Source organism: Ursus arctos, unplaced genomic scaffold (genome assembly GCF_023065955.2).
Source record: "Ursus arctos isolate Adak ecotype North America unplaced genomic scaffold, UrsArc2.0 scaffold_16, whole genome shotgun sequence".
Lineage (NCBI taxonomy): Eukaryota > Metazoa > Chordata > Mammalia > Carnivora > Ursidae > Ursus > Ursus arctos.
The window spans coordinates 41,640,056-41,665,307 of record NW_026622830.1 but is presented as its reverse complement, the minus strand read 5'-3'; the positions used below and the strand labels follow the sequence as shown (position 1 = coordinate 41,665,307).

Here is a 25,252-nt window from a genome sequence, read left to right as displayed (position 1 = left end):
TGGATTTGTAAAGAAGCAATGTTTATTAGAACAAAAGGCCACAAAACATGAAGACTTAGTGTGGAGAGAGTGAACTAAGTCAAATGTCCTCTGGCCACTTCCGGAATGCACTTCTCTACTCCATTTCATGAAAGTGTAACAATTTCGAGGATTTAGTCCACACCACCATCTTTGCTCTCAAAGAGCGTTTAAGAGGTCAGGAGACTGCCCTGCACGGGCCTCAGAGTCGGGCTGGAGTGGCGGTTTATAGTGGACAGATTTCAGCCTCCTGTGTCTGCTGAGGTGGGACTTCTGGCTGAAGCCTTGGCCGCACATCTTGCACACGTAAGGCTTCTCCCCCTGGTGTGTCATCTGATGTAAGAGGAGGTGTGACTTCTGGATAAAGTCTTGACCACACTCTCTGCACACACAAGGCTTCTCTTCTGAATGTACCCGTTTGTGTGTGATTAAAGCTGACTTGTTGCTAAAGCCTAGTCCACACTGTCTGCACATGTAAGGCTTCTCCCTCGAGTGCTTCCTCTTGTGCCTGATGAGACCTGCCTGATGACTGAAGCCTCGCCCACACTCCCTGCACACGTACGGCTTTTCCCCTGAGTGTGTCCTCTGGTGTGCAACGAGGTTTGACTTCTGGCTGAAGCCTCGCCCGCACTCCTCACACACCATGGGCTTTTCCCCTGAGTGTGTCCTCTGGTGTCTGATAAGATTTGACTGCTGGCTGAAGCCTCGCCCACAATCCTTGCACACGATGGGCTTATCCCCTGAGTGTATGTTCTGGTGTCTGTTGAGGTGTGACTTCAGACTAAAGCCGCGCCCGCATACCCCACACACGTAAGGCTTCTCGCCGGTGTGTGTCCGCCTGTGGGAGATGAGGGTGGAATTCTGGCTAAAGCTGTGCCCACACACGCCACACACGTAAGGCTTCTCTTTGGAGTGTGTCCTCTGGTGGTTGACAAGGGTGGTCCTCTGCCTAAAGCAGCGCCCGCACTCCTTGCAGGCATAAGGCTTCTCCCCGGAATGTGTTCTCTGGTGTGAGATGAGGTTCGACCGGTCACTGAAGCCTAGTCCGCAGTCACTGCACACGATGGTCTTCTCCTCTAAGTGTGTCCTCTGGTGTCTAACGACAGCAGACTTCTGGCTAAAGCCCTTCCCACACTCCCGGCACACATAGGGCTTCTCCCCCGAGTGTGTCCTCCGGTGTATGATGAGGTTTGACTTCTGACTGAAGCCTCGCCCGCACTCACTGCACATATACGGCTTCTCGCCGGAGTGTGTCCTCTCGTGTATGATAAGTGTTGACTTCCGGTTAAACCCACGGCCGCACTCCCTGCACACAATCGGTTTCTCCCCCGAGTGGGCCTTCTGGTGCCTGGCAAGGCTCTTCTTCAGACTGAAGCCCTTCTCACACACCCCACACACGTACGGCTTCTCCCCGGAGTGAATCCTCTGGTGACTGAGCAGATTTGTCATCTTGCTGAAGCCCAGGCCGCACTCTCTACAGTTGACCGTTCCAAATCCTAGGACTTCTATCCTCTTCAACAGTCTGTCTGCTTCCTCAGGGTTCCCTGTCGGAGCAGGGCTGGACTCTATTTCCACGCCTCTGATGCCACTCCTAGAGCTGACTGGCTGCCGTTGGGGTGGCCTAGAGAATGCCCCCGAAGTCCTTTTCTTTGTCTTGACAAACAAAGGCTTGGCGCCTTCTCTCTCTTGACCTTCTGCTTTCTCACTCCAGGACTCTCGATCAGAGGCTTGTTGTTGCCGCTTCTGGTCCCCTGGGCACAAATCCCCCGGCTCGACATGAGTTTCTGTACACAGGCACGTGAAGACCCAGGGGGGATGATTACACAGCATGTGTTGCACGTGGAATTTCTGACTGGAAAAATCCGAAGGGCAGAAAGGACAGAGGTGGAGTTCTGGCTTTGGTTCTGCTGCAGAGGGAAAAGTTGGAGTCAGAACTGAGACTCAGCGGGGCAGCCCGAGCAATCCTGCCTAGTCTGCTGTGAAACCTGCTTCCCTGCTCTTCAAAATGCTTAAAACTTGAGAGCTACCCAGTCAAGACTTCCCTTAAATGACATGCTTTTCCAGCCTCTTCCCTTACAACCCAGAAAACCCACTCGCAAGCCTCTCCCATGTGGCCAGTTATAAAAATCACCATAGGCAGTTTCAGCTCTTTTAAATAGGGCCGCTGAGCAACAGTCCTCCCAGGCTCCCGCAACTGTCTCCTCACCACCACGCACACGACAGAAACTGTGTCCACAAGCATTTTCTCTGACTGAGAGATCTGACCAGAGGACCCGTATGGAAGGTCAGGTCTTTCCCTATTTCCCCCTGAGGACAAAGGGACGGATGGGAACGAACACTCATTCAGCACGGAGAACCCCTCGTTGTAGGAAGCAGCATGAGAATGACTAAAGAGACTGGGTGTGAGATGCCTGGAGTTCCTCTACTCACTAACAAATATTTATTAGAGGATGACTTTGGGCCAGAATTTCTACAAGGCCATAGATTTTCAGCAATGGGAGACACAACACAGTATAGTCCCCTATTCCCTTAAAGATGTTCCTGCCTGGAGCCCCTGACCAGTTTAAGCCCCACTAACTTCCACAATTAATCTAAATAAAAATCTTCCCAGAAATCAGCAGAGAAGCAAAAATTTCTTCTAACTTCTAACTTATGCTAACACTGAGTGTACTGTATTATCACAGCTGGTTCTAGTCTTCTGAAGGCAAGAAACGACCAATTTGAGAAACCAGGTAGTGATTGTACTGGACCAACCTGAACACAATTTTCTTGATCAATGAACTGAACTTTTATTTATTTTTTATTTTTTTAAAAGATTTTATTTATTTATTTGCCAGAGAGAGAGACAGAGCACAAGCAGGGAGAGCAGCAGGCAGAGGGAGAAGCAGGCTCCCCACTGACCAAGGAGCCCAATGTGGGACTCGATCTCAGGACCCTGGGATCATGACCTGAGCCGAAGGCAGATGCTCAACCAACTGAGCCCCCCAGGCCTCCCAATGAACCGAACTTTTAAAAACCAACAGTATACACATCTATAGTCCAGTGTTCGATACAGAATGTTACTGTATTTGGAGATGGGGCCTTTAAAGAGGTAATTAAGTTAAACCTTAATTAAGAGGTAAGTAAGGTTAAAAGGGGTCATGAGGGTAGAGCCCTCACCCAATGTGAGAAGCATCCTTACAAGAGGAGGCAGAGACAGCAAGGATGTGCACACGAAGGAGAAGCCACGAGGACATAAAGAGAAGGTGGCCATCTGCAAGCCTGCCTTCTTTCTGTAGCTCACTGGGTTTTTTCCTACATTCTTCCTCAATCTTTTTAAAAAACAGTAACAGAAAGAAGCCCATAGGGGCGCCTGGGTGGCTTACTCGCTTAAGCGTCTGCTTTTGGCTCAGGTCATGATCCTGGAGTACTGGGACTGAGTCCTGCGTCAGGCTCCCTGCTCAGCGGGGAGTCTGCTTCTCCCTCTCCTTCTGCCTGCTACTCCCCCTGCTTGTGCTCTCTCTCTCTCTCGCTTGCTATCTCTCTCTCAATAATAAATAATAAATAATATCTTTAAAAAGAAAAGAAAAAAAATAAGAAAGAAGCCCATGACTGTGGAAGAGATCTGAGTGAGGGAAAGAGGACAAACCCAGTGGGAGGAAGAAAGGCTCTTAGTGGTAGAAGGAGATGAGAGACACTAGGAAAGCCCTGCCCTCAGGTGAGGATGAAAGTCTAGAGGGAAGGCCAGCCAGGCAATACCACCCACAGTGCAGGAGGTCAGAAGAGCTGCCCTCTCCAGCACGGGGGCAACGCCTCCTTTCTCCCATGCCGAGCTGCCTGCAGCTCTGAGTTCCATTTGCCCCGCACTCCCCACTCACCTGGACAGGTGGCCAGTGGGCATGTTCTCTCCTCTCTCCAGGTTTCCTTCCCTTGCTCCAGCTGGCTGATAAGTTTTGGCTTAGAAAATGGAATTCCTGCTTACAGGAAAAGAAAAAACAAGGTGGCTGTAGGTTAGTTAGGGGTGCCAGGGCCAACTCAGAAAGCAAGATGGCTGCTTCAAGCACAGCCTACAACGCCCAGCAGCAAGAATGTAAGTCCTCAGAGGTTCCAGGGCTTACCCAGTGAGACCAGGTTGCTGTAGTTCTCCAGCATCACCTCCCTGTACAAGGATCTCTGAGCAGGGCTCAGCAGCAGCCACTCTTCCTGGCTGAAATCCACAGCCACATCTCTGAATGCCATGTGTGCCTGTAACAGAAAACACAGCCCTGCTCACTGAGGAGCCAGCCTCGCCCGTGACTCAGGCTGAGGGGAAGGGAGAAGGCTGCCTGGCGGGAGGTGGGTGAGCTATCAAGCTTCTGTGATTGGGGCACCTTGTGGCTCAGTCAGTTAAGACTCTGACTCTTGATTTCCGCTCAGGTCATGATCTCAGAGTCATGAGATCAAGCCCCATGTCAGGCTCCTTGCTCAGCAGGGATTCTGCTTGAGATTCTCTCTCCCGCTACTTCTGCTCCTCCCCCTGCTCGTGCTCTCTCTCTCTAACAAATAAATCAATCTTAGGGGCACCTGGGTGGCTAAGTCAGTTAAGCGTCCAACTCCTGATTTCAGATCAGGTCATGATCTCAGAGTTGTGAGATCAAGCCCCATGTCAGCCTCTGCTGGGCAGGGAGCCTGCTTGAGATTCTCTCTCTCCCTCTCTGTCTGCCCCTCTCCCCACTTGCGTGCTTGCGCGTGCTCACTCTCTCAAAATAAAATAAACCTTTCAAAATAAATAAATCTTAAAAAAAGAAAAAAAAGATTCTGCCTTTGTGACCCTGATGCCATGTGTTTGTTCCAAGACCTTTAACCTCTGTTGCTGTCCAGCCAACAACCCTTGTGAATCTACATTCAAGATCTTGGGTGGGCTGTGTGGAAAATACGTGCAAAAAAGAGTCCCTAACTTTCAGGAACTTTAAATCTAGGCAGACAGAAGAACAAACAACATATAAAATAAAAATTAAACAAAAGTAAAAGCATAATAGACTTTGAATTTTAGGAATTAAAAAAATTAAGTAATATTACCAATCATGTTAGTATTGAAGCTTCTGAATGTCTAAAGTTCATACAAGAGAAAAATGGCACAGCCTAACTATAACTCAGTCCTTTCCCCAAATGACATGGTCCCTCAGCCTCCTTGGGTCTGAGAGGCACAAGTGGGGAGTAGTGAAGAGCATGGACTTGCGTGTACTGCCTGGGTTTGGGGTCCACCTCTGTGGTCAACTAGTGAAATGCAGATCATACTATATTACACTTATGGCCCCACAACGTGGATGCTCAGGGTGGGCCCTCTTGGCCACTCAACCTACAAATTCATCTCTACATCCATTCTTATCTGCCTGCCCAGTTTTACTCATCTCCTTAATTCTATTTCAAAATGGAGGGCACAGTGAAATACAGACATCAGGAAAAGGGTCCTGAGGCAGCCCCAAGAACTTCTCTTAAAGGATGGGCAGGAGTGAGGAGAAGAGGGAGGTGTTACGTATTCCAGATGAAGCATGCGGGGAGCAGAGAAGATGACACTGTGAGCAAAGGAAGAGAGGAAGCCGCCATGTGGACAGGGAGGACAACCCGGGAGGAATGAAAGGTAGAATACAGAAGAGTGGAATGTAGCATCCTATAGATTTTTAATTTTTATTATAAAATATACCTAACAAACATTTTTACTATTTTTACCATTTTAAGTGTACATTTCAGGAGCATTAAGTACATTCACACAGTTGTACAACTATCAGGGCTATCCATCTCCAGGACTTGTTCATCACCCCACGCTGAAACTGTAACCATTAAATAATAACCCCTCCTTCTCCCAAACCCGGGTAACCACCCTTTTGGCTTCCATCTCTACTTACGTGGTTATTCTATGTACTGCAAATAAGTGGACTTATACAGTACTGTTCTTTTGTGTCTGGCTAATTTCAACGTTCATTCCTTTGGAAGCACGAGCTCAGACTTCCTCTCTTTTCAAGACTAAAAAATATTCAATTTTATGTGTATACGTTTTAACAACTGTGAATTACACTACCTCTCAAATTGGTGTATAGTAATGTTTGAGTCCCTGCTTTCAATTATCTGGAGGTATATACCCAGAAGTAGAATTACAAGAGCAAATGGTAATGTCACATTCATTTTTTCAGGAATCCCTGTGTTCCACGACTGCATCATTTTACAACCCCACTAGCAATGCAGAAGAGTTCTAATTTCTCCATATCCTCACCAACACTTGCTGCTTTCTGTTTTATTTTTGTTGTTTTTATACCCAGCTATCTGATGGGTGTAAAATGGTATCTCACTGTGGACTTAAATTGCATTTCCCTAATGATTAGTGGATGATTATCTTTTCACATGCCCATTTGCCATTTATATAACTCCTTTGCAAAATATCTATTCAAGTTCTTTTCTTTGCCCATTCTTTTTTTTTTTTTTTTTAAGATTTATTTATTTATTTAGTTGACACAGAGAGAGAGAGAGAGAGAGCCAGCGAGAGAGGGAACACAAGCAGGGGGAGTGGGAGAGGAAGAAGCAGGCTCCCAGCGGAGCACGGAGCCTGATGCAGGGCTCGATCCCAGGACTCTGGGATCACGCCCTGAGCAGAAGGCAGACGCTTAACGACTGAGCCACCCAGATGCCCCTTCTTTGCCCATTCTTGAATTGGGGTGTTTGTATTTTTGTTGGGTTACAGTTTTTTTTATATATAATCTGAATATTAATCACTTATCAGACCACTTATCAGATATATTTCTTCTTTTGTTGCCTGGGCTTTTGGTGTAACACCCAAGAACTCATCACTAAATCCAATTTCATGAAGCTTTTCCCGTTTTTTCCGAGTTTTATAGTTTTAGCTCCTATCTGTTTAGGTTTTCAATCCATTTTGAGTTCATTTTTGCATATGGTGTGAGGTTAAGGGTCCAACCACATTCTTTTGCATGTAGGCATACAGTTTCCCAGCACAATCTATTAAATAGACTGTCCTTTCCACATTGAATGGTCTTGGTACTCTTGTCCAAAATCATTTGACCATATACATGAGGGTTTATTTCTGGGCTCTGTGTTCTATTCCATTAGTCTGTGATTCTATCTTTATCCCAGTACCAAACAACTTGGATGACTGTAGCTTTGTAGTAAATTTTGAAATCAAGAACTGTGAGCCCTCCATGTTTGTTCTTTTTCAAGATTGTTTTGGCTATTCAGAGTCCCTTGAGATTTCATATGAATTTTAAGATGAAGTTTTCTATTTCTGAAAAAAAAAAAAAAAAAAAGAAAACGTCATTGGGATTTTGGTAGGGATTACATTGAATCGACTTCAGTACTGTTGTCACCTTAGCAATATTAAAATTTCCATCCATGAACATGGTATCTTTCCACTTCTTTAATTATTTCAGCAAGGTTTTGTATTTTTCAATGTACAAGTCTCTCACCTCAAATTTTTAAAAAGTATTTTATTCTTTTGATGCTATTGGAAATAGAATTGTTTTCTTAATTTCTTTTTCAGATTGTTCATTGTTAGTGTGCAGAAATGCAGCTGATTGGGGCGCCTGGGTGGCACAGCGGTTAGGCGCCTGCCTTCGGCTCAGGGCGTGATCCCAGCGTTACGGGATCGAGCCCCACATCAGGCTCCTCCGCTATGAGCCTGCTTCTTCCTCTCCCGCTCCCCCTGCTTGTGTTCCCTCTCTCGCTGGCTGTCTCTATCTCTGTCAAATAAATAAATAAAATCTTTAAAAAAAAAAAAAAAAAAAAAAAAAAAAAAAAAAGAAATGCAGCTGATTTTTGTGTGTTAATTTTGTATGCTGCTATTTTGTTGAAGTGAGTCTGGAATCTTTTCTACATAGACCCAGTCATGTTATCTGCAGATAATTTTACTCCTTCCTTTCTAATTTAGATGCCCTCCCCCCCCCGTTTTTTTTTTTTTTTTTTAACTTTTCTTGCCTACTCACTTTGGCTACAACTTCTAATACAGTGTTCAACAGAAGTGGCCGAAGTGGGTATACCTGTCATATTTGATCTTACAGAAAAAGCTTTTTGTTTTCTGCCATGGAGTATGTTAGCCGTGAGTTTTTCATATACAGACTTTATTATGTTAAAGTAGTTTCCTTCTATTCTTAGCTTATTGACTGTTTTTATCATAAAAGAGTGCTGGCTTTTATAAATACTTTCTGTATCAGTTGAGATGTCCATGGGGTTTTTACCCTTCATCTGTTAATGTGGTATATTTATTGATATTTACATGTTGTTGTTTACATGTATACATGTATACAATGTTTACATGTTGAACCATCCTAGCATTCTAGGACTAGACAGTCAGTGGGATTCTTTTAATATGCTGTATAATTCTACACAGTGTATAGAATTCTTTTACTAGTGTAGAGAAGCATATAATTCTTCTAATATGCTGAATTTGGTTTGCTAGTGTTATGTTGAGAATTTCTGCACCAGTATTCACAAGGGATCTTGGTCTGTAATTTTCTTTACTGGTTTTGTATCAAAGTTTGTCTGGTTTTGGTATCAAGGTGATGCTGGCCTCACAGAATTAGCTAGGCAATGTTCCTTCTTCATGTTGGGCGGGAAATGTTTGAGAATTGGTGTTTTTCTTTAAACGCATGATAAAATGCACCAATGAAGGCATCAGGTCTAGGGCTGTTCTTTGTTGGGAGCTCAATAGACTTACTAGTCTATCAAGAATTTCTATTTCTTAATGATTCTGTACTGAGGTTTTTTGTTTCTAAGAAGCTGTCCATTTCATCTAGGCCATCCAGTTTGTTCGGGTATAATAGTTTATAACAGTCTTGTATAACCCCCCTAATTTTTGTAGAATCAGTAGTAATGCCGCACTTCATTTCTGATTTTAGTAATCTGAGCTTTCTTGTTTTCTCAGTCAAGCTAGCTAAAAGTTTTGTCATTTCTGGTAAACTTTTTGAAGAAATAATTTTTGGTTTTTTGATTTCCTCTATTATTTTTCTATTCTCTATTTAGCCCTGTTCTAATATTGACTATTTCCTTCCTCTGCTACCTTGGGTTTAGTTTGTTCTTTTTCTAGATTCTTAAGTTGTAAAATTATGCCGTTTCCTGGAGCTCTTTTTCCTTTTTTTTTTTTTTTTAAAGAGAGGGAGTGAGGGAAAGGGAGGGAGGGAGAGGGAGAGAGAGAGAGAATATTTTAAGCAGGCTCCATGCCCAGCACAGAGTCGGACGTGGGGCTTGATCTCACAATCCTGAGATCATGACCTGAGCCAAAATCAAGAGTTGGACACTTAACCAACTGAGCCACCCAGGCACCCCTTCATAAACTTTTGTGTACATTCTGTATCTATTTTCATTAGAGTTATCACAGTGATTAAACTTAACACCCTAATTTGAACTGATATCAGCTTAACTTCAATAGCATACACAATTCTTGTCCTATATAGCTCCATATAACTTCTTGTCAGTTATCAAAGTCATCAAATGACATCTTTTTGCATTGTGTCCAAAAATATAGACTCATAATTGTGTTTTCTTTAAGGCATTAGTCTCTTAACTCATGCAGAAAACAAAAAGTGTAGTAAACCAAAGGGACATTAGCTTAGGTAACTGCTGACTTATTCACCCATAGAACTTTATTTCTTCATATAGCATCAAATAACTGTCTAGTTTCCTTTCATTGCAACCTAAAAGACTCCCATTAGCATTTTTTTTTAAACCGGGGAATATTTATTTTCATCCACTTTGACACCTTAATCTTCCTTTATTATTTTAAGGGCTTAAATATTTTATCAGCACCTGCTTTTGTCTGATGAATCTGTTTGCAACTGGCTGAGCCCTTTTTTAAAATTTTTATTTATTTATTTATTTATTTATTTATTTATTTACTAATTTCTAATGTTTTTTTTATGATATTATGTTAGTCACCTACAGTACATCCCTGGTTTCTGATGTAAAGTTCGATGATTCATTAGTTGCGTATAACACCCAGTGCACCATGCAATACGTGCCCTCCTTACTACCCATCACCATTAGCATTTCCTGCAAGGCAAGTCTGGTGGCTGCAAATTGTATCGCCTTTTCTTTTTCTGGGAATGTCTTGATTTCTCCCTTACTTTTGAAGGACAGTTTTGCTGGATATAGAATTTCTGGTTGACGGTTTTTTCTTTCAGCACTGAATATATCAACCTGTTGTCTTCTGGCTTCCAAAGTTACTGATTAGAAATCTGCTGACAGATTTTAGTGGACCCTTCCTATGTGAAAAGTTGCTTCTCCCTTGTTTTCAAGATTCTCTGTTCTCTTTGGCTTTCAAGGGTTTGATTACGCAGTATTGTCGTGTGGGTCTCTTTGATAGTTTATCCAGTTTGTTGAGCTTCTTAGTTGCATTTTAGGTCTTCTGTCTCTTTATTTCTATTTCCATTTTGTCCTAACATATTTTTCTTGATTTTGTTGACATCATTCCTTTAGCTCAGAGAATCTTTAAGACATCTGTTTTAAAGTCTTTGTTCAGCAAGTCCCACCATCTGGACTTTACAAGGGATAGTTTCTACTGATTTATTTTTTTCCTCTGAATGGACTATATTGTCCTGTTTCTTTGTATGCCTCATGATTTTTTTGTGGAAAATTGGATATCTGAGTCTTATAATATGGCAACTCTGGAACTCAGATTTCCTAGTATCTACTGGGTTTTACAATTGTTGTAGGCTGTCTGTGCTGGGATTCAGCAAGAGGTATAAACTTGAGGTTTTCTCAGGTCTTTCTTATGCTTTTCTGATCCTGTGCCTTTTCATGGGCATGCATGGTAACTTTCTAAATCCCCTGTGTATGCAGTTGTTTTGGATGTTCTAGTCCTGAAATGTCTGATGTAAAAAGCAAAAAGGGAAAAAATAAAGGGGAAGATACTTCCCAGGATCTGGTTCTTTAAATCTCCTACTTCAGCGGTGGGGGCTGTAACAATGGTGGCCCGATTCTGTAATCAGAAGCGGCAATCAGGAATCAGAACGTAGATCCTCAATATTTGGAGGCCAAGGTCCTTACTGCCTACCCTGGCTTCTGCAGGCTGTGTGCAAACTGCTTCAGGAACACATGGATGGCTTTCTGCCATGGGGATGGGGGTGGGCGATGGGTACTGCACTAAGAGCTGAAACTGACTGTTCCAAACCTTCCCTTGGAAGCTGCAAGCATTCAGCTAGACTCCAGTTTTTCCAAAATAGTTACATCAGACAGATTTTGCCAGTAAAACTGTTGCCTAGGTGGGGAGACAGATTCCGGGTGGTTCCTACTTCATTATTTTCCCTGATGTCACTCTCAGCTTGTAAAAGTTTTAAAGATGAACAAAGAAATGTAGACTCTCTCCTGTCCTGTAGAACTGTGTGTCGTTCAGAGTTAGCCACTTGGTGAGTGACTTAAGTCACAGGTGGCACGAGCTTCAGGTAAGGTAAATCACACCTCCAGGACTAATGCTAGCCTCTGCCAGGTACCAACAAGGCGGTCAGGATAAGAAAATGTGTCTATCCTGAGACAGCCAGTGTGGAAATACAGAAAACACTCACCATTACCCTGGCTTTCCGGGACCCTGTGGCCATTTTTCCTGGTATCCCTAAAGAAGGATGATATCTCAGAAGGCAGATCTGGGTAAGGAAAAGAGAAATGAAAGGGTGTCAGGTGGAAATGCTCTCCCCATGAGTGAGGCGGGACCTGCCTCAATTGGGGGATGGGTGGCATGTTGGGGAATGTTAATGGGCTGATTCTCAACTAGGGCCCTGGAAAAAGGTCCAGAGAGCCAGGCCTTCAGCAGGTTCAGTTCCAAACTCTCCTGACAGCAAAAAATTAAATGCAAAAGGACATTTTTGAGGCCATTTACTTGGCAGTAGATGATATTAAATGCAGCATTTTGAATATGAGGGGTTGTGAAACTGGTATTCTGGTTGTTTTTCAAAGAAACACATATTGAAGTATTTATGGATGGAAATGATTAAAAACATTTGAGAAAAAATGAGACAAAAACATGAAACAAGATTGCAACATGGTGATGATTGGTTAAAGCTGAGGCTTTATTACACTACTCTTGCTTCTTCTGAACATGTCTGAAATTCTTCCATTAATAAAAAATTTTAAAGTTCTTAGAGAGCAAAAAAACTTATGCAATATGGTAAAAACGTTAACAAGTATTAAATCAAGATGATGTATGTAAGGGTGGTCATTAAGCTATCGTCTCTTTTATATTTGAGATTTTTCATTAAAAAAGTAGAAAGTATACAATTTTTCATTGGATAGCCAGGACAGAAAAAAACATTGTGTTGAGAACAAAACTAGTGGAATCCAAAGCAATAACCAAGGACAGAAACTGGCAAGAATGAATTATCAATTTTAAATAATAAATTATGACAACTCAGATTAAACAAATAATTATGACTTGGACAAAGTGGTCAGGAGAGAAATGAAATAAAACAGCAAATCACTCATAAGGGAAGTCAAAAGATTTTTCAAGAAATTTATTTTTGTGGTTTAATTTCATTCTATTTAATTATACATGTGACTAACATCTCCGTTAGTGTTAGAAAGAATCCAGAATAGTCTGAAGATTAGAAAGGAAAAAGTTTAGTTCTCTTTTTGGACTCTGCCTCAGGCTCACACCTGGGTAACTGCTGTTAACTATTTCCTGACTGCTCTTTATCATTTTGTCTCTTCATTTTCCTTTGTTTTTGGGTACGTGTGCAAACAACGTTACTTTCCCATAAATAAAAACCACCTGTAATCTGACTCATTTGCATTTAATATCTTGGGGCTATGTGTGTACCAGTACTCACAGACCTAACTCCATTCTTTTTATTTAAAAAAAAATTTTTTTAACTCCATTCTTTTTACTGTTATACTATGTCCATCAGCAAACCACATTTTCTTTAAAAAGTATTCCTCTGTCAATGGACAGGCTGTCCTGTTTATCAGCAGACGGTTATAAGCAATACGTTTTTGCAAACATGTCAGCCTTTCTGTATGAGTGTTAACAGAGTGGACTTACTGGACTTACTATTGAACATACGCTTACACTGCCAAATTGCCCTCCAAAGGCTGACCAACTCACAATCCTGATGAGCACATACAAGTATGCCCCTTTCCACACTTTTGATAATACTTGATTCATCCAAGGGATTCTTCAAGTAAGAAGCCTAAAGGAAACCAGTTTTACACATGCAAGAGCTTGGGGAATTCTATAGCCATGAGCTCTCTGTGAGGAAGCTACTGGAAGACGAATATTAAACATGGTAAGACAGGAAAGGGAAACCAGGTAAAGAACTGATGGTGACCATTTAATACACATAATAGTAGATCTAGCCTTACATGGTGGGTAAGAGAGTGGGGAAGAAAAACATATACTAATGGTATGTGGCATGCGTCCTGATAAAGTAGAAATGCCACTAAAATGGGAGAAGAGACAAGGGATGGAAGGGGAAAGTAGAAAAGGTTTACTGAATGTTGCATTAGGTGAGAGTTAGAGGGAAAACACAAATGAAGTCACAGAATTTCTAAAAATAATAATGAAAACATTGTGGATGTGTGGGATCCATTTAAAACGGTGAGATGAGGGAAATGTACAGCTTTGGATATTTTCATAAAGAACAGAAATTAATGAACAGAAAAAAGTGTAGTAAGTGAAATCCTGACTTCTTAAAAGATTAGTGAAATAAACACAGCTATCTTAAGAAAAGAGAAAGCACGAATATTCAAAATAAGAAACCACAAAGGGGAAATGCCAGGTTTTCGAACTGTCAATGTATTGGGTTTAAAAAAAAAACAAACAACTACTTGTTTCACTTGTCTTCTACTCCAGAAAGGAGGAAAAAAACAAAAACTGAGAAAAAGAGAAGAAAATGTTTTTTAAAAGGACAAGAAACAGTAAATGAAGAACCAGTAGCATTAGATTCTGACACTGAGAACAGCTTGTATCAAACTAACCCCCTTACTAGTAACTATACACCCTAATCAAAACATAAAAAACAACTATTTGAAGACACTGCAACCAAAAGCAGCAAGAAGCCAGAGGGGGTACAACCCTTGAAAGAAGGGATGCACACTGGCTGAGACCTATATTCAACTCATTTTACAACCGAGGGCACTCCCCTGTCCATGTGGCACATGAGGAACAGATCAAGAGACTTCCTGGAAACCGTATGGCAAAATCCTAGAAAAGTGGGAGCAACTAAGGATGGAGAATCAACTCTACACACAAACACCTCCTAAAGTTGTTTGGATACTTTGGCTGAATACATAAGGCAAGACCAGGAAAATCTCAGGTGCTAACAACGGATGGAAGGTGAATGGAGCTGTGCTGTTTCTGCTACTGTTTACAGGTGCGACTGAGTTTAGAGCTTGAGTCCAAACAAGTCAAAGGCTGCTAAATACCCTAGATAAGCTTCTACTGAAACACAGGTCACTTATACAAAACATACATCCTTTCAGCATAACTAGACAGAGAATATTCTAACTTCAAATTACCTGTGAATAAATTACCTATACAAAAAAGCAAAAAATTAAAAAATATTGAAAAAAGCATTAAACATGAAACCAGTGAGCTATCTCCTATACTTCCTACGTGAAGCCATCAGAGAGGACAAGAGCAACTCGGGGCGGGGCGGGGGGGGGGGCGGGACTACATAAAAGAAGAGAGGTACTAATAGTGAATTTAAAGTTGATAGGAAACAACTATCAGAAAAGAAAAGTTACCATACATGAGAAAATGCTGAACAGGTGTACTGATAAGTCAGCGCACTTACTACAGGGAAGGGACTTAAAGGTGTAGGCAGAATGAGCACTGGAAGTCTTGGAAAGGGGAAGCTCCAGGGGAAAAGGGGATTGCAAGCAAGGAAAAGGGACCTCTTAGAAACTCCAAGGTAAAGGGAAAAATAAGCAAGGGGGAAATACAGGGTCCTGCAAAACAGAAGAGAATTAAAAAAAAAAGAATACACAATCTCTCCTCCTCCTCCAATCCAGCAATCATATTAGTTACACCAACAGAAGAGTTTTCCCTGACCTAGGAAACTTCAAAAACATGAGAATCTGGCAGTTGTCTACAGAAATGCAGATGTGTAGTCCTCCTCTATAGAAAACTAAAAGAGAAATTGAGAATCCAGAGTTAGCTAAAAAAATTTCTTAAAAAAAAAAAAAAAAGGAAAAGAAAGAAAGAAAGAAAAGGAAAAAAAAAGGAAAAAGAAAAAATAGCGACAGAGAAAAAGCTGTAACAAAACACTACAAGCTGAATTCAATATTTTCAAACATTTGGGCATATCAGAAATCATCTTGAATCAAAATTCAAATTTCTAACTATGTTGAGGAAACTGGAGAGACTTAAACTTATTGTGATAATCATTTCCCAACATATACATGTATCAAATCACTGTGTTGCACACCTTAAACTAATACAATGTTACATGTCAATTATATTTTAACAAAACTGGAAACAAAATCCAAAAGCTAAGAACAGAAATGGGCAAAAAAATAAAGAAACAAAATGAGTGTTGACAACTTCAGAAAGAAATGAAACTAAGTTACAAGACAGCAAAGAATAGATTGAAATGAAAACAGGATGGGCACTGAAGCACAGCAGGAAAACCACTTGAGAGCATAAAAATGAAATAAAGGATGGGCTAGAGAGAAAGTGGTTGAAATGGAAATCAGACAAAAAAAGGAATATTACCCATATAACTGTAGTTCCTGAAGAGGAAAACAAAAAAAGGAAACAGTATTTAAAATTATAGTCCAGGAAAACTTCAAGAATAGATGACCTGAATCTAAATATGAAAGGACCTACAGAGTACCAGGGAAGTTTACTCACAACCACCCACTTTAAGATATCTACTAGAAGAGGGGCGCCTGGGTGGCGCAGTCGTTAAGCGTCTGCCTTCGGCTCAGGGTATGATCCTGGCGTTCCGGGATTGAGCCCCACATCAGGCTCCTCCGCTGGGAGCCTGCTTCTTCCTCTCCCACTCCCCCTGCTTGTGTTCCCTCTCTCGCTGGCTGTCTCTATCTCTGTCACATAAATAAATAAAATCTTAAAAAAAAAAAAAGATATCTACTAGAAGAGCTATCAGGCCTTTAAAGAACAAGAATCCTTAGTGATCGTAAGCAAAAAATATACCAGACTTCCATCATAATTATCAAAATCATCACTCAACCCTCGTGCACTGCTCAGAATATAAAATGGTGCAGCCACTATAGAGAACAGTATAGTGGTTGCTCAAAAAACTAAAAAAAGAATTATCATATAATCTACCAATTCCACTTCTGGAGATATCCCCAAAGAACTGAAAGCAGGGACTAGAACAGATATTTGTATACTTATGTTTATAGCGGTATTCGTAATAGCTAAAACATGGAAACAACCCAGTGTCCATCAACAGATGAATGGATAAACAAAATCACACACACAGAGATATAAAAAGGAAATTCTGACACATGGTACAATAGAGTTTAACCTTGAAGACATTAGACTAAGTGAAATAAATCAGACACAAAAATACAAATATTGTATGATTCCACATACATGAGGTACTTGGAGTAATCACATTCACACGGACGGAAGTAGAAGGATAGCTGAGAGGGGCTTAGGGGAAGGGGAAATAGGGAGTTAATATTTAATGGGTACAGAGTTTCAGTTTGGAAAGATGAAAAAAGTACTGGAGATGGAGAGTGGGGCGGTTGTACAACAACCTGAATATACTTACTGCTGCTGAACTATACGTTAAAATGGTTAAAATGGTAAGTTTTGTGTCATATATATTTTACCACATTAAAAATGTATGAAAAAAAGTCATTCAACGCAAGGCAACAGCAGAGCTACCTTTACCAGGAACTTAAAGGAAAGACATTATGAGCCAAAGATTTCATGATCATCCAAGGGTTTCTTCAAGTAAGAAGCCTACAGGAAACCAGTTTTACACATGCAAGAGCTTGGGGAATTCTATAGCCATGAGCTCTCTGTGAGGAAGCTACCGGAAGATGAATGTTAAACACGGTAAGACAGGAAAGGGAAACCAGGTAAAGAACTGATGGTGACCATTTAATACACATAATCATAGATCTAGCCTTACATGGTGGGTAAGAGAGTGGGGAAGAAAAACGTATGCTAATGGGATATGGCATGTGTCCTGATAAAGTAGAAATGCCACTAAAATGGGAGAAGGGACAAGGGATGGAAGGGGAAAGTAGAAAAGGTTTACTGAATGTTGTATTAGGTGAGAGTTAGAGGGAAAATACAAATGAAGTCACAGAATTTCTAAAAATAATAATGAAAACATTGTGGATGTGTGGGATCCATTTAAAACGGTGAGGTGAGGGAAATGTACAGCTTTGGATATTTTCATAAAGAACAGAAATTAATGAACAGAAAAGAGTGTAATAAGTTAAATCCTAACTTTTGTAAAAAATTAGCGAAACATGGCTAACGTAAGAAGAGAAAGCATAAATATTGAAAATCAGAAACAACAAAGGGGAAAAAACTACTGAATCACCAAAACACATTTTTTAAAAAGCCAGGTAAGGGTATTTTCAGACCTCTATTAAAAAATTTGTATACCAAGATGAAATGTGTAACTTCTAAGGAAATGTAACTGACCCTAGATGGTCACAAGGGAATTTCACCAAACTTTCAAACCAGATAAGTCCCAATGCTCTAAACACTGTCCCAGAGCACTGAAAAATGAAGGGAACTTCCTTATTCTTTTTATAAAGCAACTCTAATGTTGACACCTAAACTTGATGGCAGTTCAAAAACACTGAGGATTTAAGACCATTAGCACTTATGAATATTGAAGCAAATTGTAGAAATATCAGCTAAGATACTTCAACATGACAATAAGAAAATATTTCACCAAGACAAAGTGGGATTCCCAGAAATTCAAGATTGGTGCAATATTAGGAAATCCATTACTATAATACACCATATTAATCAACAGATCTAAGGAGAAAATCCAAGTGTTTTTATGCATGCTGAAATATTCTTTAACAAAACTCAACACCCATTCCTTACTTAAAAAAAAAACAAACCAAAACTCAAGAATGTAAGATTGATGGATTAAAACGTTTTATTTTGAACTAATTTTAGTCTTACAGAGAAGTTGCAAAATATCAATTCTCATATAACCTTCATCCAGCTTTCTCTAACTTTAACACCTTAGAAAACCATAGTACAATGATCAAAAACAGGAAATTGGCATTGACCAAAGCACAGCCCTTAATCAAATGTTGTTGGTTTTTCCACTAATGTCCTTTTTCTGGTCCAGGATTCAAATGAAGTTCCCATATTGTATTTAGTTGCCAGGTATGTTTAATTTCCTCCAATCTGTGACAGTTCCTGTCTTTTCTCGTCTTTCGTGAACTTGACACTTTTGAAGAATATCCCTCAATTTTGGGTTTGTCAGATGTTTTTTTTTTTCATGATCAGAAGGCGGTTAGTTCATTTTTGGCTAGATTATCTCAGAAGTGATGTCATGTCCTTCTCATTGCTCTGGATCAAAGAGTTGATGTCACTGATATGTCTCATTACTGATGATATTAACCTTGATCTTGATCACTTGGTCAAGGCGATGTCTGCTGGGTTTTTATAATTAATAAATATCTTGGGAGAGATACTTTGAGATTATACAAATACTCTGTTTCCCTTCAAATGTCCACTCACTAATGTTAGCATGCATTTGTGGGATGTGTCCACGATAGTTATTACTGTGGTATTTACCAAATGATGAGGTTTCTATCTCTCTTTTTAATTCTAAATTCATTAACTGTTCTGTAAACAAGAGCTGTCACTTTCCCCCCCATTCTTTAAATTTATTTGATTCTTTATATCAGTATGGATTCATATCTTATCCCATGGGTTATAACAGAATATCATCACTATTTGGCTGCTCCAATTATTCCAGCTTCAAACACTGGGAGCTCCTTCAGGTTGGCCTTGCTCCTGTTTTACCCAATAAATGTGGCCCAAGTGATGCTGTGCCAGTTACAGCTTTTGTCTTAAGAAGGCCAGAGAGCTTATGCTCTAGGGAGGCCTAAGATACCATGTTAGAAGTTGAACTCCTCGGGGCGCCTGGGTGGCACAGCGGTTAAGCGTCTGCCTTCAGCTCAGGGCGTGATCCCGGCGTTATGGGATCGAGCCCCACATCAGGCTTCTCCGCTATGAGCCTGCTTCTTCCTCTCCCACTCCCCCTGCTTGTGTTCCCTCTCTCGCTGGCTGTCTCTATCTCTGTCGAATAAAATAAAATAAAATCTTAAAAAAAAAAAAAAAAAAAGAAGTTGAACTCCTCTGCCGGAGACCATGCAGAGACAGAGGCCCTGATACTACATGGAGAGATTGAGGCCCAGCTGTCTCAGCTGACCCCAGCCTTCCAGCCAACCCAGAAAGGGCCAAATATATGAGAGAACCATCTTTGATGTTCCAACCCGAATAAGGCCCCCAGGGATTGTGGCCACAGCCAGATCTATAACTCACACAGAGCCAAAGAACCACAAAGCTGATCCCAGTAAACCCCAAGACTTGTGAGAAATTATAACATGCTGATTCTTCTAAGCCACTAAGTTTTGGGATGGTTTGTTGTGCAGCAATCAATACTCAGAACCCTTAGAGACATGCTATGCCTTCTTCTTTTTCAACTTTCTTAGTGACCGAAGCACCTTCCTTCTCACCACGTGCTTTATTCAGACACCAGGACTACTTCCCCACTTGCCACAGCAAGCCCATTACCAAGGCCAACTGATTCTACCTCTGAGAACTCTCTCAATTCCTCCCCGTTCCCATACCCGCTGGGGGAGGAGGACAATGGTCATAGTCCCTCCTGGTATGTTCTGCAGACCCTCTCCCAGCATCCCGGTCAGCCTCATCCATTCCTTCCAGAATGAGCTCTACGTACAGTTGGATCATTCACTTATTCAGTAAAATATTAAGCTTCTACTGTATGATACTATGCACTATTTTAGACACTGGGGATACAAAAGTGAACAAAGACAAAAAACATCTGCCCTCACTGACACGGAAGTCCAGAGGAAGAAAATGGGCATACTAAATTAATGAATAAAACACACAGTACATCAGGAAGTGATGAGTGAGATGAAGACCAATATGGCCGGGAAGGGGAAAAGTAACAGAACCAGGGTGGGGTTCTGGAATTTTATTTATTTATTTATTCATTCATTTATTTATTTAATTGGGGGGGTTGGAATTTTAAATAGCAGTTAGGCACGACCTCTCTGAAAAGGTGATGGAGTAAACATCTAAAGCATGTGAAGGAGTGAGCCAAGTGGGTAGCTCTGAAAAGAGCCAGTTCCCTGGGGCTGGTATGCTGAGCATCGCAGACAAGAGCCAGTGCACGGTCAAGGTACAGAGTTCACTGTTGCTCGTGTGCTGTGCTTGAGACCGAGTGGAAGACAGAAGTTCAAGTGTAAACATGGGGGGAGATCATACCCAGCTTTGTAGGATACTGGTTCTGAATTTGACTGAGATAAGAAGCCACTAGAAGGTTTTGAGCAAATGCTTGACATGATTTGATTGACATTTTAAAAGATCCCTCTGGCTGCTGTACTGACTAATATTCTTTAGGGGGATAAGGGAAGACGCAAAGAGATCATTCAAGAGCTACATCATCCAGGTGAGCCAGGTGACACGGTGGTGGTTTGGGCCACGGTGGAAGCAGCAGAGGTTGGAGACTGTTAGGGTCCAGATTTGCTTAGTGGGGATGGAGTATAAAAAGGCCAAGGTTTTGAGCCTGACCAATCTAAAGAAAGGAGATGTCATGTTTCTGCTCCCTATTAGAGCTAAACTCCCTGAAAAAATGGTCTACACTTTCTTGGGGTAGAGCATGTTTGGGGGAGGTGATCAGAGTTTGCTGTTGGACACACTAGGTTTGGGATGCCGAAGACATATCCAAGAGGAAATTCAAAGTAGATGGCAGGAGACTGGAATCTGGGGTGAAAGGCATAGGTCTAGGCTGAACCCCAGAGAGATGGCATTTAAGGCCTTGAGAGGAGACAGGGCCACCATGAAGACAGTGTGGCTGGAGAAGATGAGAAGTCCAAGAACAGTGGCGGTTTGGGAGAAGAGAAGCTGGGAAGAGGGACAGGAGGAGCGGCCTATGAGGTAGGAGGAAAACCTGGAAATGCAGAGCAACCACGTGAAAGGGTATTTTATGGAGAAGGAAGTACGACTTGACAATGTAAAATGTGGCTGAGCGCTGACTGCGGCATTAGCCACGGGATGTGCAACCTTGATGAGAATGTTTTTCAGTGGGTAGAGCTGAAAAGGCCTCACTGGAATATTTTAAGAGATGAAGGAAGGATAGACATGGAGACAGCAGCAGAGGCAATTCTTTCAAGCTTAGCTCTGATGGAAAGGAAAGACACAGAGCCATAGCTGGAGGGGGAAACTGCGTCACTGCTCTGCTCCCCCCTTCCCTCAGATCAAGGCCACACTCACTGACTTGTCATTTAGGGCTCATTCCAACAATGCCCAACCCACGCCTTTCCAAACAGCGTGTCCCCCCACCCCCACCCCGTGAACATCCCTTCCAGCCAGCAAAGACGACAATGCGTGTCTTCACACTACATCACCTGCTTGTCTAACCAGGTGCCAGGTATTGGATCAGTGACTCAAGAGGAGAAGGATGAGGTGCCCAATCCTCAAAGAACTACTGCACACTCCAGTGGGACAGATGGAGAGTCACAATGCAGTCTGAGAGCCCAAGAGTCCTGACAGCACAGAGTGTTCTGCTGCTGACAAGGACACACTGAAGTACCCCCTGGGGGAAATCCAGGAATGCTCTGCAGTGGGATCGCATCTGAGCTCACTCAACAGAGTTTATACTGAAGGAGAGACGCATGGAGAAATCAAAGGGGTCACAAGTAAGGACACAAGGTCTGAAGAACAGTCCCTGTAAAAACTGCCACCTTGTTTTCCGGCAGATGGGACATTGTAGGGTGCAAGATGTCAAAGGTGAGCAAAGGAAACCCACCGAGGTTTGGCAAGCAAACGGGAAGGGGTCCCCACCTGAAGCTGGACTGTCAGGAGCCCGGGAGTCCTCTCTTTGCCCACCAGGCAGTTCTCTCCGGGCAGGAAGGGGCTGCAGGGGGCAGATCAAGAGCAAAAAAGTTTCAGAAGAGTTACTGGAAACCCTCACGCTCCAGTAGGGTAGGGCCTCCTCCTCCTTAAAGGAATGGACCTATCACAGAAGAAAAGACTGTGGGCAGCTTGCTGGGAACACAGCCTGCCCTGACATGCCACTGACACCGAGCATGAGCTGAGCTGATCCTCTCTCACCTTTGTTCTTAATAAGAATAGTACTTATCGGGCACTGAGTATACACCAGCGACTATTCCAGGCACTGGAGGAGTTTCACCTCATTCTCCTCACCCAGTGAAGTACAATTTCTTATCTTCATTTTACAGATGAGAAAATTGAGACACAGAGAGGTCCGTCTCTTGCCAAAGGTGGCACAGCTATAAAATGACTGAGCATGGATGAGATCTGGCTGTAGAGGCCATATTCTTAACCAGTAAGGGCGGTGATGGCGAATCTCCGTGGGTTGTAAGGATTCTCAGTTTATCCATTATGAGAAGAATCAAAACTGGTCATCAGGTGATAAGCACTGAATTTGAGTAATGGGTCTGTGGAGTTCTATCTACTTCTGACTGAAATTTCTCCATCATAAAAAGTTAAAATGGACCTTCAAATTCCAAAGCCTGTTCACACTACAGATGGGGGAATCTGTGATTCCTGTGGTCAGTGAGGATCCTCTGGACCTTTGAAAAACTTGAGGAGTGCACCCTAACCCGACCTCTTCCTCCAAGGCCGGAACCCTGGGGCGACCAGCCAAATTGAGAGCCTAGGATCGCGCCAAAATGGCCACTCCACACCCAGTGCAACTCGGGCAAGTCTGGCCAAGCCAGTCTGCCAGTCGCCCTGCCTCGGCAAAGCTGAGGGGTAGCTGGACCCAAAAGAAAGACGATCAACATCCAACCCCCAAAACCCCTGACACACGGCCCCAGGAACAGCTCCCACACCACCACCTAGGAAATATCAGCCCCCAAAAGCCTACTTCCTGAACTGCCCGCAAACCCGGGGAGTTGTGACATGAGCGACCCCCTCTCTCAAAATCGCTATTTCAGCCAAGGCCGAACCTGCCCCACCCGCAGGAACCCTTGGACGAAAGGCCCAAACCCAGCACCCACCACCACTGGGCTTTGCGGCTGAGCTTCACCCACGTTCCTCAGAGATGCGCGCCCACACCCCCCAAAATAAGACATCCGGGAGAGCACGGCCTGAGCCACGACAGCGTGTCCCCACCACTACCTCCTCTCCCCGCCATCTGCACCGTCCCCAGCCTCAGCCCATAGACCAGTATTTTAGGACGTACCTTGCTGCGCCGGGAAGGGCACAGCTGCTGCGAGGGTCCCGCGGGAGCGTCACTCACCAGCGCCACCGAAGAACAAGGGGTCACTCCAGCCACCAGCTGGGGCTCTACTTCTGTAGGGTGCCGGGACTACGCTACCCAGCATGCTCGGTGTGCCGCCGGGACCACACCTCCCAGGATGCTCCGCGCAACGAGAAGCGCACTGACAGCCCACAACTCCTATTGGCATCCCAGGGAGCCGTTTTTGGGTACCGCGCCCCTGTCATTAGAGAATGACCAGTGTGGCACCTGGATCCCCGGCATTTTTTTCTTAAAACCACGTTCACAAAACATGTACAGGGTCCCAGGTGAAGCTTCTCGCACTGCCGTGACCCCTCTCTAACGCTTCCGCCTCGAAGACTACACTCCCCAGTGGCCCCTGCAGCGACTTCCGCATCCGGTGCTGGTCCGCCTCCCGACAGGCGGATATGACGCATGAAGAGGAGGTTCGCTTTGGCTTTTGGGATTGGCGAGGGTCAGCGGTAGTGGGGCGGTGAGGTCGCCGTTGTCCAGTTGTCGTGTTGCACACCTTCGTCCCGTTTTCCGTGAGCGACCGGCAGGTGTGGTCTCGTCCATCTCACGTGCCCTTTTAACTCCGTTGAGGCCCATGGAGAGAGCGAAGCTGAGAGACGCAGAGCAGTCTTCTTGAGGTCTCCCATCCCGTGCGAGGTGGACCCGGATTCTGAGCACACGCCCTCAACATGAAATATCCACTATGGGGTCTCTGAGACCTTTTTCCTTTGTTGGAGTCCCCAGAGTTTTGGGCAAACTCTCATTTGTCTCCTGGGGGACAGGAACCTCACTCTTAGACCGTTGCTGGGGTAGAGCCCGCTGTCGGTTTAGCTCTTTGGGTCTTTGTTCCGGGCTGTGGTTGAGAACAGGGTTGCGTTGGCGCCCATCAGGAACACCCCGATCTAGAAGCTAGAGAATAAGCCCCACTAAAGTCGTGGGAGGGTGTTTACACCCGGTCACCCTCTCACTTGTCTTTACCTTCCTCAGATAGGCTTTCAGAAATTTCGTTCTTCTCTAGGAAGACCCAAGAAAACGTCCACGTGGCCTGGAGAACTAGGGAGAAAAAAAGAGAATTTACTAAAATTTCTAATTAGCTTTTGTAAAATTAATCTATTCCCTTCCTGTGCCCCGTTGCCTTGTTCATAGTGAATTCAGTTCATCCCTGGCTCTGGAGAAGTGCCTAGTATTGACAGTTCCTCTCTGCCCCACCCATGACTTATTCACCAAGAAATTAGCTGTTAACACCCACAGAGGTTTAAAGTAACAATGCAGGGACGTCCATGTGTAAGTCCAATGATGCTTGCTGTATGCCAAGGGCAGAGATGGCTGGGATCCTAGGGGCCTTGGAGATGAGAAACAAGGAAGACTTCCAGGATAAGAGACTGCCCAAGCTTCCCTGAGCGAGTGGGTGAGAGGAAGAGTTGGAAAAGCACAAGCCAGTGGGAAGAGAGCAGGAAGTGAGGTCAGAGTCTCAGAAGCTTAGTCCCTGGGTGTACTGCCCTGGCTTAAGTGAGGGAGGTTTTCAAAAGAAAAATCGTCTTGTATCCAGCTGATTTTCTGTGCATATAGGCAAGGGTGTGGTGTGGCTGTTCACATGTGGTATACAGATGTTTAGTTTGGCCAGCCTTATGGTTCATATTTGAAAGAGTTCTCAGCGTTTAATAACTAGGAGTTTCCATCTAAAAATCTGGATTGCCTGTTTTTCTTTTTCTTTTTTTTTTTTTAAGATTTTATTTATTTGTCAGAGAGCACAAGCAGTGCGAGTGGCAGGAAGAGGAAGAAGCAGGCTCCCTGATGAGTAAGGAGCCCAATGTGGGACTCAA

At 43.1% G+C, this 25,252-nt stretch overlaps 1 protein-coding gene across 12 annotated transcripts; it reads right to left on the bottom strand.

The window, feature by feature from the left end:
• On the bottom strand, positions 1-24,839 carry ZNF133 (zinc finger protein 133). Of its 12 annotated transcripts, XM_057312682.1 has the most exons (7): positions 24,679-24,838; positions 23,382-24,482; positions 22,016-22,088; positions 11,538-11,615; positions 4,116-4,242; positions 3,876-3,974; positions 1-1,925 (listed from the first exon to the last, which is right to left on the bottom strand). In XM_057312682.1, exons 4-7 carry the CDS (start codon positions 11,568-11,570, stop codon positions 178-180), a joined length of 2,007 nt encoding a protein of 668 aa, XP_057168665.1. In that variant the 5' UTR covers positions 11,571-11,615; positions 22,016-22,088; positions 23,382-24,482; positions 24,679-24,838; the 3' UTR covers positions 1-177. The 12 variants fall into 12 exon arrangements, with proteins under 12 accessions (XP_057168665.1, XP_057168668.1, XP_057168670.1 ...); XM_057312685.1 differs by lacking the exon at positions 22,016-22,088 and having other exon boundaries at positions 1-1,922; positions 11,544-11,615; positions 24,679-24,839; XM_057312687.1 differs by lacking the exon at positions 11,538-11,615.
• Positions 24,840-25,252: the final 413 nt, after the last annotated feature.

What these genes read in the sequence shown, in the direction of transcription:
- ZNF133 (XM_057312682.1), bottom strand. Translation starts at nt 11,570, where the DNA reads ATGGCCACAGGGTCCCGGAAAGCCAGGGTAATG. An exon ending in CAGCAACCTGGTCTCACTGG is followed by an intron (nt 3,975 to 4,115) that starts GTAAGCCCTGGA and finishes TTTTCCTGTAAG; the next exon opens with CAGGAATTCCATTTTCTAAG. An exon ending in CCCACTGGCCACCTGTCCAG is followed by an intron (nt 1,926 to 3,875) that starts GTGAGTGGGGAG and finishes TTCCCTCTGCAG; the next exon opens with CAGAACCAAAGCCAGAACTC.